This window comes from Heptranchias perlo, chromosome 28, assembly GCF_035084215.1.
Source record: "Heptranchias perlo isolate sHepPer1 chromosome 28, sHepPer1.hap1, whole genome shotgun sequence".
NCBI lineage: Eukaryota > Metazoa > Chordata > Chondrichthyes > Hexanchiformes > Hexanchidae > Heptranchias > Heptranchias perlo.
In genome coordinates this window covers 32,045,987-32,058,270 of record NC_090352.1, presented here as the reverse complement: position 1 = coordinate 32,058,270, position 12,284 = coordinate 32,045,987, and the positions used below count along the sequence as shown (strand labels likewise).

At 37.5% G+C, this 12,284-nt stretch overlaps 1 protein-coding gene across 2 annotated transcripts in view; it reads left to right on the top strand.

The window, feature by feature from the left end:
* nlk2 (nemo-like kinase, type 2) overlaps positions 1-12,284 on the top strand; it is a 159,019-nt gene that overhangs the window by 126,827 nt on the left and 19,908 nt on the right. Inside the window, exon 8 of one of the 2 annotated variants that reach the window (XM_068008362.1) lies at positions 2,407-2,529. The exons of the other annotated variant lie outside the window; for it this stretch is intronic. Coding sequence (XP_067864463.1) covers positions 2,407-2,514 — 108 coding nt within the window. The 3' untranslated portion in view covers positions 2,515-2,529. Of the gene's footprint in view, positions 1-2,406; positions 2,530-12,284 lie in introns of those variants that run through there. 2 annotated transcript variants of the gene reach the window in all.

Here is a 12,284-nt window from a genome sequence, read left to right as displayed (position 1 = left end):
GTTTTGATAGAGTAATTGGGGAGAAACTGTTTCCACTGGCAGGCGGGTTGGTAATCAGAGGACAAGGATTTAAGATAATGGGTTTAAAAAAAAAATCCAGAGGGTAAATGAGAATGTTTTTTTAATGCTGCGAATTGTTATGATCTGGAATGCACTACCTGAAAAGGTGGTGGAAGCAGATTCAACAGTAACTTTCAAAAGGGAATTGTATTTATACTTGAAATGATGAAATTCGCAACCCTATGGGCAACGAGCAGGGGAGTACAATTAATTAGAAAGTTCTTTCAAAGAGCCAGCACAGCCATGATGGTCTGAATAGTCTCCTGTGCTGTAAGAATCTATGTTAAATTCAAGTCCTTTCCTATCCTTTTAGACTGGATTATTTTCTGTTTTATAGAGCCAATTATTTAACCTGGTGTGATTGGAGCACATTTCCTCAGAGTAGCATGAATTCCCTTATGAACCTTGCAGTAATTAAGCTGAATTGTCTGGGAGACCAGCTGATCGATGAAATGCTAATATGAACTTTGCTACATTGTAGTGATGCCTGGAAATTCATTTCTTGGTCAGGTGGATGGAATCTCTTTGTTGCAGATTGTGCTGTCGTGAAATTATGTCACTGGCAGATCAGGTTATGTCTGCTGTGACCTCTTGCAGATGGAGACCTCTATCTGATATTGACAGCAGCAATCTAAGTGGGGAGACCTTTAGCTTTCTGACCCTTGGTCCAGTTTGACTGCAGGGGATTATTTTATGGTGCCAACCCTATATTGATGAAATGTTTAAATCAAGAAGGAACTCTTGTTTGAATAAACCTGAAAACAAAGAACATAGTCAAGGTATAAATGTGCTGCAGTGCCAAGATTTGTTTTAATCAATATTTGAACTGAGAATATTTGGCCTGGGGCCTTTTTGAAGTTATCAGGCACCTTGTCAGAAGGCACACTTGGATACTTGTGTTTCAAGAGTGTGTTTCTGTAGCAGAGCTGGTTGTGTGGTTTAGCCCGTGCATGAGTGACTTGAAGATAGCAAAATATGACAGGCTGGGTAACTAGGTTAGTAGACATAGGAAATGGGATTGAAGTCTCTTCTTGCCAACAAATTGCTGTCCTCCAATTGTACTAAAATCCTATTGAGCAGTTCAACTTTCAAATGTTCTGTATGTAAAAACTGGAACTTGCAACAGTGCCATCTATGAATACACTTGTACAGAATAGATCTACTTGACCAAGTTTTTAGTTACTTAGGACAATCAAATTCTAATACATAATGTGCTGAATTACAGTTTGAGAGCTTCTGTTGAACAGAAATGGTACATCAGAATTCTGTATCTTGGCCATCTTTGTGCCGCACGGTAGTGAAGATTTTATTAAAGGTTCATAATTCCAGAATTTGAAATGTATATGTGCACTCATGTCAAACATTTTGGGAAAAAATTGTATTAACAGGTTTTAGAGAGATAGCAACATTATATCAAAATTCCACAGCATGTCATAATAGGATGTATGATTCCATACATGGTGAATTTCTGATCACATTCATGCCACTAGAAAGAGGTGGCAAGTAGTGGACAGGTGTTCTCCTGAAGGGCAAATTGAAATGCAGCACGTCGCAGCCAATTACTGAAGAACACTGATGGGGCCTGAAAGTGCAAGTTACCTGGGGAGTGGTGGTTGCCCTGGGAAGAGTAGAGAACCTAAGAATTATTTTAAGATATTGAAGCTTTCAGTATCAAGTGCAGATATTTAAATTTCTATGCAAATGAACTGTGTTGCCTGAACTTGCCTGGCTGTGTTTTCAGATCCTGGAATGAGAAAAAAATACGTGGTGTAAATCACATTGTAAAGGTGCAAATTCCTTTGCTGCAGAACATATTTTAGATTGTAGCATTTTCATTCTGGAGAATGCACCACACGTTCACCATCCTATGCATAAAGTGGTCACATCTCATGTTGAAGTACCAACACAAGCACAATCCCCCACTCTAGTGAGTTGCATGACCAGGTGCTAAGTGGAGCAAATAGTGTAGGAAAAGAGAAGGGAGAATTGGATAGATATTTGAGGGACTACGCGGTTGAATGGTATTGGTTTTTGGGACCGAACAGATGAACTGCAGAGTCTTTTCCAGCTCTAGACATCCCTACTTTGCTACTTTCCTATGTTCCACTACAATATGTGAAAATTTGTAGTCATGTGGTGTCACAGAGCACTCAAGTCCAATCACAGGATAGCACAGAATAATGGGACATCAATTGAAGAATCTTGCCTCCCACAACATTGATTCATCTATCCCAAGCACGTTGGTGTGAAGAACCGCTGAAGGAAGGCCAGATGCTTTTCACACGAGGAAGGAAAATTGGAAGCACTGTAATCTCTGAGCTGTTTATGCACATTTCCTGTTTACAGAGGAGAATTGCACAGGCTTGGGAACAGGTTCTCTACTGTTTTGGATGTTGGTGCGTGAAGAGATGCAATCCAGTGGGGGGAAAGGGTGAGTATTTTAAAATGGACTAATAATGTCTCAAAAGCAGTGGTAAATATACAAGCGTTTCACTGCTATTGAGTGGGCTTTTCTTGGGTATATGGTTCATTGCGACAATCAGAGGTGAATGGACATGCAGCAAGAGCTAATAAATTCTAACTGGGTGAGGCCATTTTCCCTGTGTTCTGTATTGAAAACTGTATGTTCTGTGGAAAGTATTTCAATTTTTTGAAATTGTTTAGGGAGAATTAGAATAAATATAACGGACTTTTACATTTTTATGTATATTAAAATGTTGAAAATACTTAATATTGTAAACACTTAAAGAATTTTGGCTTACTTGAAGGATGCTACTACACTAGTTTTTTGAAGCACAACACACATAGCATACAATCTCAACAGACCCCTGGCTCTCTGACTCCAAAACAAATAACAGCTTTCCTTCCACTGTAATGATCTGAATAATGTCTAATCTAATGTCATATCGGTAGCCCTTGGGGCTAAAAATTGATTAGTGTCAGCCTAAACTTTCACAGTACAGTATTGACTATCTTACAGCAGAATATTGAGAGTCGACTTTGCTTTTGCTGCACTTCCGCCTAAGCTGGCAAACTTCTGTTCATCGGATCAAGTTCCAGCATTTTCTGTTTATCTTGGAGTTCCCGTCTTAATCATCCTTGTGACCTCTGTAACTGAAAAACAAACAGCAACTAATGTCTTGAACTTATTATCTGAGGATTAGAATAGCCTTTTAACAACTTGTCAAAAAGCTAGCTATAGTTCTCCAATCAAATTTTAGTAGGAAGATGTGATAGAAAATTTCAGGTATACTTTGAATTAGAATCATTTCCATTTTTGTAGGGCCTGTTTCAAATCTGTCTCAAATCTCTTAATTTAATTTTTTTTTACAATTGAAATAGGCATGTTGTATTGGCATATTATTTCTCTACTGGGTGCCACCTTGAAAATTACCTTGTAACCTGGTATCTTGCGAACACTAGATTTCCAAGAAATTTTAAACATTAGTCCCGGATGTGAATTGCAGTTGTCATGCTGAAGTACTGGTTCAGTCCTTGGCATGGCATTTCCTGGATGAAAATCTGCATTCTCCACATACCTAGTTAAGTTTTCAGTTAACTAAAATCACAGGTGAGGTGTAATTACTTTATTTCCAAATTACAAACAAGACTAAAATCTTGAATTATAATTGGGGGCTAAGTGAATGAAATATATATAACTTAGTATGGTAAAGTACTTTTGAACATGTAGTTGCACAAGAAAATTCCTTGCGTTCTTTTGAATAATAAATACCATTGAAAGTTTTCTGCAATGGGCCATGTCTGATACATTTAATAATCATAGATGAACCCTGACTTGGGCAAAAAAGTCACGATTTTCATAATTACCCTTCCCAAAAGCAAATTGATGAAAATCAAATTTAAATTATAAAATACTTTGTGCGAAGTGTTAAGCCAGCACCCCTATCCCTGAGTAATCTTGTGGAAAATGTTAATTATGAATGGTCTCTCAGCAGATAAGAAATTTGGCTGATATTGCAGATCCTGATTTTCAGAAGCTATTTGACAATGTTCGCTCATAAAAGACTTTATCACAAAATTAAAGGCTCATGGTGAAGTGCCAAATTAGATTGAAAATTGCATTGTGTAACTTGTAATGCCCTGTAGGGTTTGTAAATGATTCTATGTACTGGTTTTCTAATTGATTGCACCATTAAAACCGATTCATGTTGTTGATTCCCAATTTTAATGATTGTAAAATAATTGTGGAATAGTTTTTTCTGTAAAATAAGAATCCTGTGTAATCACTATTTGTAATTATGCTGTTGACCTTGAATACAAATTGTTGTGTGATTAAATTAATATTGTACTATATTTAATATTCCATGTTTAGGTGCAATCTAAAGAAATGTAGAATAGTCTTTTTCACTGAAATGCTACAGCCATATGTATAAAGATCATTCCAATTATACCACCTATTTATGCTGTTTATTTGCATTTAAATGCTAAGTTCCCACAAATGTTTAAGCAGACAGTGCATGTATATCTCTTCCTGTTGACAAGATAAGTACTTACAAATCCATCCTTTAGCTTCTGATACCCTTAGGAGAATCTGCATTACTGTTAATAACATTGGGGTCCACATAATATAACTCCTCATTGTTGCCAAAACACTATCAAACTAGGATTCATTATGAATGGTGTGCATTAAAGTCCCTCAAATTGCAGATTTTTTTTTACCCAAATTAGTACTTTTTTAACATAATGCAAAAGTTTCACCATTCTAGCAATGGGCTGTGTTTCTCATTGGTGGGGGAAGGTTTTTTTTCCCCCCTGTTGTCATTACATAGTAATAGAACCTCAAACATTATAATTGAGGGTACCACAAGAGCAATTATTCCCAGAACTAGTAACTAATCAAAAAAATTGCCTATGTTTACTTATTTTTTCTGATTGGTTCTATATTTTTCATTTTCAAGCTTTATTTTATATTTTCTGTTAAATATCAGAAATCTATCAACGTTTTGATTTAAGACACTGAGATCTAGCACAGGCTTCACACTTCATTATTTCACTCTAAAATGTGAAATTGATGAGCAGTTCTAACCCTAATCACATCATGCTGCCTTTTTACGGTACATATTTCATACATATAGCTCCTTATTACATTGTGTGCAAACAGCCTTGGTGCTTTTTAAAGTTTTTTTTTATAATCGTTAATTACATTCCCATTTTGAATGCAACTGTAGTGGAACTTTTTGTGCACACCAGCCTGGTACTGTCAGGGAGTGTGAGGTTACATCCTCCATTTGTACTAGACAAAAGTTATTGTACAGTTTTTAAGCATTGGTATCTGTTTGAGATTTAATTTTGTAAAAAAAAATTGTAAAATGTGCATAGGTACCTTTTTAAGTCCTCGTGCACGACTTGTTCATTCAGCTTCTTTGTAAAATCCACTTGTCTGAACCTTAGATGGATGACAGTGAAAATAATGCGCAGACCTAATGGCATCATCACTAATGTAAAGGGCAGGATAGAACAATTGCAAATCAATATCGTGCAAGGTCTGCAAAGCTACAGCTGAGGTTTTGGATTTCTTTCAGTCTGAAAAATCTTTACCCAGTGCTGATGGGAAATGTGTGTTGAATGATTCACTGTAACTAAAATATCTTGAGGGCAACTAGAGAAGTCTAAGTCAATGCATTAAGTAATTGGGATGTGCACAGTCGGCCTAATGTTTCTTTTTAAACAGAAATTTTAAAATCATGATAGGAGGTGGCAATGTTGGCAAGAGGGAGGAAAACAACACCTAGGGCTGCAGATGAGTCAGCTGGATGTTTTGTTTGTCTGTAATATTCCTGTACTGCTTCTGTTTTAATAAAACCATACACTAGTTGGAGGTAAAATGTACTGAGTCATAAAGAAGCTTTGTCAGCTGCTAATAGTGACTTAATTTTTTGCTGTTACATCTTTAGTAATTTTACTTTTTTTTTCCCCCCAAGTTTGTTTGAGCCCTTACTATGCTGAAAATGCACTCTTATTCCTCGTCACTGCAAGTGATTGACTCAGGATGTTTTCAGTATTGATAGCTCTGAGTGAGCAAATTGCGATGCTGGCAGTCCAGTCCACCTTGGAATACAAATGTGTCTGTGAAAGATTTAAGTCTGACATTCCTGTTTGCTTTGAAACTCCTATAAGTCACTTTTAGTAAAGTTATATTGTGGATCCATAACCAAATTTTGAGTATAATGCATCTCTAATAGCAATATGTCATTTTTATTATATAAATCATGAGCTTATTTCACCTATAGAATTTCATTACTTTTCAAATTGCTCAGATCCTATAATCCTTGAAGTTGTTGTTCAACAATGCCAGCTTGGCTCAATTCATAGTACCCTGTGTCAGAATTTGTAGGCTCAGGACTTGATCAAGGCCTGCACTTTAGTACAGTACTGAGAGTTTGTTGCACTGTTGAAAATACTGTCCATTGGGAGGAAATTTTAAAACCATGGATCTTTTTGCCTATTCCGATGGTTCAGGTGGATATTTAAAGATGCTTTTATATTGTGTCAGACCCATATAGTGTCATCGGTTCCCAACCATTTGCAAACCAAAAGTAAATTTGTCAGGATTCACTAAGGCCAACAGACAGGAAGATCCAGGGTTGTTGTAGCCACTGGTCTTAGCGAATTTGCATCAAGTTTATGTTTGGGTTGCAGTTGGTTACATGAGCAGTATTATCCAGGCTGGTTGCTAGCTATTGACCTTAAAAAATCTGCTAAGTTTGCTTTCGCGTTGCAACTAGCTGCATGAGCAATATTATCCAGGAATCCCCTGCATTAGGGTTAGTTATATTAAGTGGGAAAAGGGTCGAACTTGGCTGTGATATCCCTGCAATCGAATAAACTGCCAATACTTGTTATACAGGTTTACATAATGAATGGCTGCAAGAGCAATATACCTGGGAACTGGAGCCAATAGCACAGTTCTTGTTGCAATATGCAAGCAGCTAATGATCTCATGGCACTATTTGAAGAGCCGGGAGTTCTCCTGTCCAACATTCCTCCTTCAACCAATCCCACCAAAAACAGGTTAACTAGACATTCAACTCATTAAGCCATTTTGTGCACAGCAAAATCCCATATCACCTAATATAACTTCATTTAAAGTAATTCTTTGCAACTGAATCATTCCCTTTTTTTCATTTTGATATGGCAATTTGAAGCACTCACCCACCATCACTGAGTTAGCTCATTGCTAAGGAGGGACACTTATTCAGGAAGGTTTTGCAAGCTGGCCTGGGCAACATAAGCAGCGGTTGCAGAAGTTGCATGGCTTCAGGTAGAGAAGGTATTGTACTAAACAAAAATAATCTTAGATTAGTTATAATGCCAGTTTTTGAGTTATTAGTGTTAGGGCAATATGTTAGGTCTTTCCTAGTTGGAACTCCAGTTGCTGCTATTCCTGGGAGAATAATATCCACATGTATGGTAAAACACAGCAAATCCTTGTTCATGGAGTAAATACCAATTTCCAGATAACTAAACTGTGAAGAATTAAACTTACTAGTTTTCCTGTTGCTCTTCCCTTTCCTGAAAGTATTAACTCTTTGTGGTGCGGTTCCACAGCCAGCAGGTGCCATCTGCTATATTGAGTGTTCCTCTGGCTACAAATGCAGAATAAGAAGGAAAGGAAAAGCACTGGATTTAGATCCTTCTAAAGTGACATGATCAATGATTTTACAGACAAATGTCCAGTGTGCTATGTAAAGCTGCTGACAAACAGAGAACTCTAGGAGATTCAGACAGGTTTATCCCAAATGACACTTTAAAAACATCTGACTCCAGAAAATGAATCTTTTCTAATATGTGTACTATTGAGAGGACCTTTTAGTCACCATTGAGTACACCAATTGTGTGCTATGTGGACTGGGGGCAAGTAGACGCTATACTGTTCTGTCCTATTAAAAAATGTTTTAATAGCTTCAAATTTAAATTGAAGAGGATTTTTTAATGAACATGTTTGGCCTGTGTGCAATTTCCCATATGAAATGTAGCAAAGTTATATAAATACCATTTGTTGTTGCAGCTTATTCACTATTGTGATCAGTTTTTTTTTTCACATTCTTGTGTCCATAGTAATGATTGAATATGACATTTCCTCCTGAAGCTATTTGGTTTGGGTGATGTCATGAGTGATGATGTGCGTGTTCAACCTCAGCTCTAAATTGTAGACCTGCCTGCTTTGGTATGGTACCAAGCAGAGACCCGGTGCATTCCTACAGGGGGAAATCTGAGGAAGCCTTATTCAACCACTCTAGTACACCACCCAGCACTGGTTCAGATGGTATGGAGAGGGGCCAGATGTATCCCTCTGCCCCCCTCGAGTGTCAGTATATTGATAGCCTGAGGAGGGGAGAAGAATGAGAAAAATTTAAAGTGTTAAGCAGATTTTTTTTTGAGAGATTAAGGAGAGCTGTGTGTCCTTTGTCATGCTGAAGTGATTCCATGATGTATGCCAATGATATGTTTGACAAACTTTTCTCTTTGCATACAGTGCCATTTTAAAGTAGATAACGCTCACCTCCGAATTGTACAGAATTCATGCAAATATAGCTTGTCTTATTCACCACTTTTTTTTAAAATGAGGATTATATTTAATCTGCATATATCAGTCTTATATAAATGCTTTCAAATGGTTGGATTCGAAAATCCCTTGTGACTTTAAGCATGTGATCATTTGGTCCCATTAATGTCATCTGTATGACTCAGCAAACATTAATGGTTAAACAATAACACTAAAGGTCACTTGCATGGATTCATTATTGATGTTTTCCTAGTAATTATGATACTGACTTAAAGCGCAGTGCTAGTAGAATGGTAGTATCATAAACCAATGAAAATTCAGGGATTGCAGTTTTTAATACAAGAAAATGAATGTTTCAGATATGCAGTAAAGATTATTGCCATGTGCAAACCATGTAATTTACTGTCCATCCCACTGTAATTGAAAAAAAGTTATTCCAGATCGAGAAAATGAGTTAAGACAACCATATACATTGAAGTTTATTGGACAGTGAAGATTATATTTCCATAAATGCCATCAAGATAATTAGTGTTCTGTAGAGCCAGGATTTTAGCTGTTTTTTGATTTACTTATAACCTATCTAGTTTCAATCTACATAGAATAAGCATGAACAGTTCAGTTAAAATAAACTTGGGAGCAAGTTCAGGGCTGTACAAGTCCTGTGAATGTGATATAGGCAGTAAGTAAATTCTGCTCACTTTGAAATGTATCCTGCGCATTAAAATGAATAGGCCAGAAATTGTCCATAGAATATACAGCACAGACACAGTCCATTCGGCCCAACTGGTTTATGCTCCATACAAGCCTCCTCCCACCCTACGTCATCTAACCCTATTAGACGCATTAACGTCGTACGCCATTATTAATTCATCAAAAATCCAGAAATTTGCCGAGTAACTAATATACACTGAGTTCCGATCCTCTGCAAATTGCTGGACGATTTGCGTCACTCCGCCCTTGGCCTCACCTGGAGAACTCCCTATTGTAGTTAATGATTATCATGAAATTGCTGGATTTACGACATTATTCCAAACTAATCAAGCCGCAGCCATTTGGGGTTGGAAATTAATGTCGCAGAGGATCCTGATAATGAGGTGATTTATGGTCCTCACATGACCCTCAATCATAAAGGGACGAGTACAGCTGAAGAGTCTCACTCCAGCAGTTAATGAACTGTTCCTAGAGTGTTTTTTTATTCTCTCTCTGCCTTGGAAGTCTTTTCGTGCCAGTCTTGCCATCCACAGTCCTGTTGGTGTCGGACAGCAATAATTTTCAGAACGTAAAGCTGATTTGACACTCGAGGTTAAAATCAGTGCGAAGGCAGACCCACTGGATGTTCCACTGTTCCTGATCACGATGGACAACCTAGAAGAGTAGAGAAAGCAGGCCCGTCTAGTGAGTGAGTCACCTGCCAGCTCACTTGAGAAATCGTCTGTGCTGAGATAGACACACAGTAAAAGGTCCACATAATGGATCGTATTTATAACTGGATTTTGGAAAGTGAGTATCAAGCTACCACTTTTACATTCATTTTTAAGCATACAGATAGGAATCTATATATTGTTAAAGGAACTTGGTGTTCTGTGATGAAGTAAATTTCTACTAATCACAAATAATTTTGTTACCAGTTGTGAATATCATGCTTCTTTCTCTTTTTAAAAAAAAATTGTTAAAAAGCTGTGAGTATTTCATCTAACTGTCAGTAATTAAACTTTTTTATTACGTATTTCAAATCATGTTAAGGACCTCTGTGAAATACTGAGATTTTCCTGTGAGGAACATGTCATTACAGCATTCTGTTTACTGAACTCCTGCAAGACACTGAGCAAAGGCTAGGGTCCTCCTCGCAGGTGGAAGTGAAAATAGTAAAGTTGTCTGTCGGCCCACAGCAGCACTAATCCAGGCCTGTAAACAGGTCATCTGCCATCTTGATTGCAGAACGCAATATTGGGCGAACTGAGGAAAGGGGAAAGAGAACAGAGGTCAATAATATTGAACAGAAAATAACATTTGCACCTCATTTGCGTACCTTATTTCTACTGTACAATTGCTTTGGAACATGACTGATGATCTGCTTTTTTAAAAAGTTAGGGCACTTCACACAGGGGATTAAATGGGTTGGGTGGAGCCCATAATAAAGCAATTTGTACGTGGTCTGCAGAATGAATGGGTTTGATAGGCTGAATGGCCATTTTACTGTTTTAAAATCTTACACAACCGTTTAGTAACGATGTAAGCAGAAATTTGATGATTAACCATAGAAAAGATACAGCACAGAAGGAGGCCATTCGGCCCATCGTGTCCGCGCCGGCTCGCAGAACAGCCAGGTGCCCATTCTAATCCCACCTTCCAGCACCCGGTCCGTAGCCCTGCAGCTTACAGCACTTTAGGAGCAGGTCCAGGTATTTTTAAAAAGAGTTGAGGGTCCTTGCCTCTACCACCAATTCGGGCAGTGAATTCCGTACACCCACCCCCCTCTCAGTAAAAAAAAAAGTTTTTCCTCATGTCCCCTCTAATCCTTCCGCCAATCAGCTTGAATGTATGTCCTCTAGTTCTTGAACTCCCCGCTAGAGGAAACAGGTACTTCCTGTCTACTCTATCTGGGCCCCTCATAATTTTGTACACCTCAATCAGGTCTCCCCTCAGCCTCCTCTGCTCCAAGGAAAACAACCCCAGCCTATCCAATCTCTCCTCGTAGTTGTAATTTTCAAGCCCTGGCAACATTCTTGTAAATCTTTGCACACTCTCCAGAGCAATTATGTCCTTCCTGTAATGTGGTGACCAGATTAAGCACAGTAAGAGAGCAAAAAAAAGTTTATCTTCCATCTCATTTAAAAATTTTGTTTTTATCCTGGTTGCACAAGTTGATGTCCTTTTAATAATGGAAGCTATCTAGGATCACTGTGGTAATCAGAGAGTATTCTACCTCTCATCCTTGGAATCTATTGTAACAGAACTGTTCCTCCTCTTACTCCTACTACACTACTATTGAAGTTTTAAATGTATTCTTTAAATCATGTTGGAAATGAAAATTACAAATATTTGTATTGCATTATCCATACCCAGTATTTTCCAACCAGTTTCTTTTATATTTATAGTAATGTCTAGCAAACAATGAGCCAGCTTATGTAATTTCCTTTAATATTGCTGTATTTTACTGTATTTATGCAATTTTTCCTCTTAAGTAATTCTGTATTCTTTTGGATTACTGTCCCATAGTAAAGGATACAGCTTCTATATTAATTGAAAAAGAAGCTGTTTGTTTTGTATGTTTTTTAAGGTGCTTAGCTTAGGCACTGGTGAATAACTTGATTAATCCACTGTCAAAATTAAACCATGATGTGGAGATGCCGGTGATGGACTGGGGTTGACAATTGTAAACAATTTTACAACACCAAGTTATAGTCCAGCAATTTTATTTTAAATTCACAAGCTTTCGGAGGCTTCCTCCTTCCTCAGGTGAACGATGTGGAACGATAGGACATAAAGCAGAACAAAAATAAAATTAAAAAGGACAAAACAACATCAGATTTCACTACATCACACAATCTAGTCCATTGAATTTTAGGGATTAGATCAGAGTGAAAATTTGGGTGGAAAAGTTGCCAATACGCGTAATGCGATTCTTACAAATACCTGTATAAATTAAGACACAGAATACAAGATTACAGAAAGTTATGAAAAGACATATTTGTAA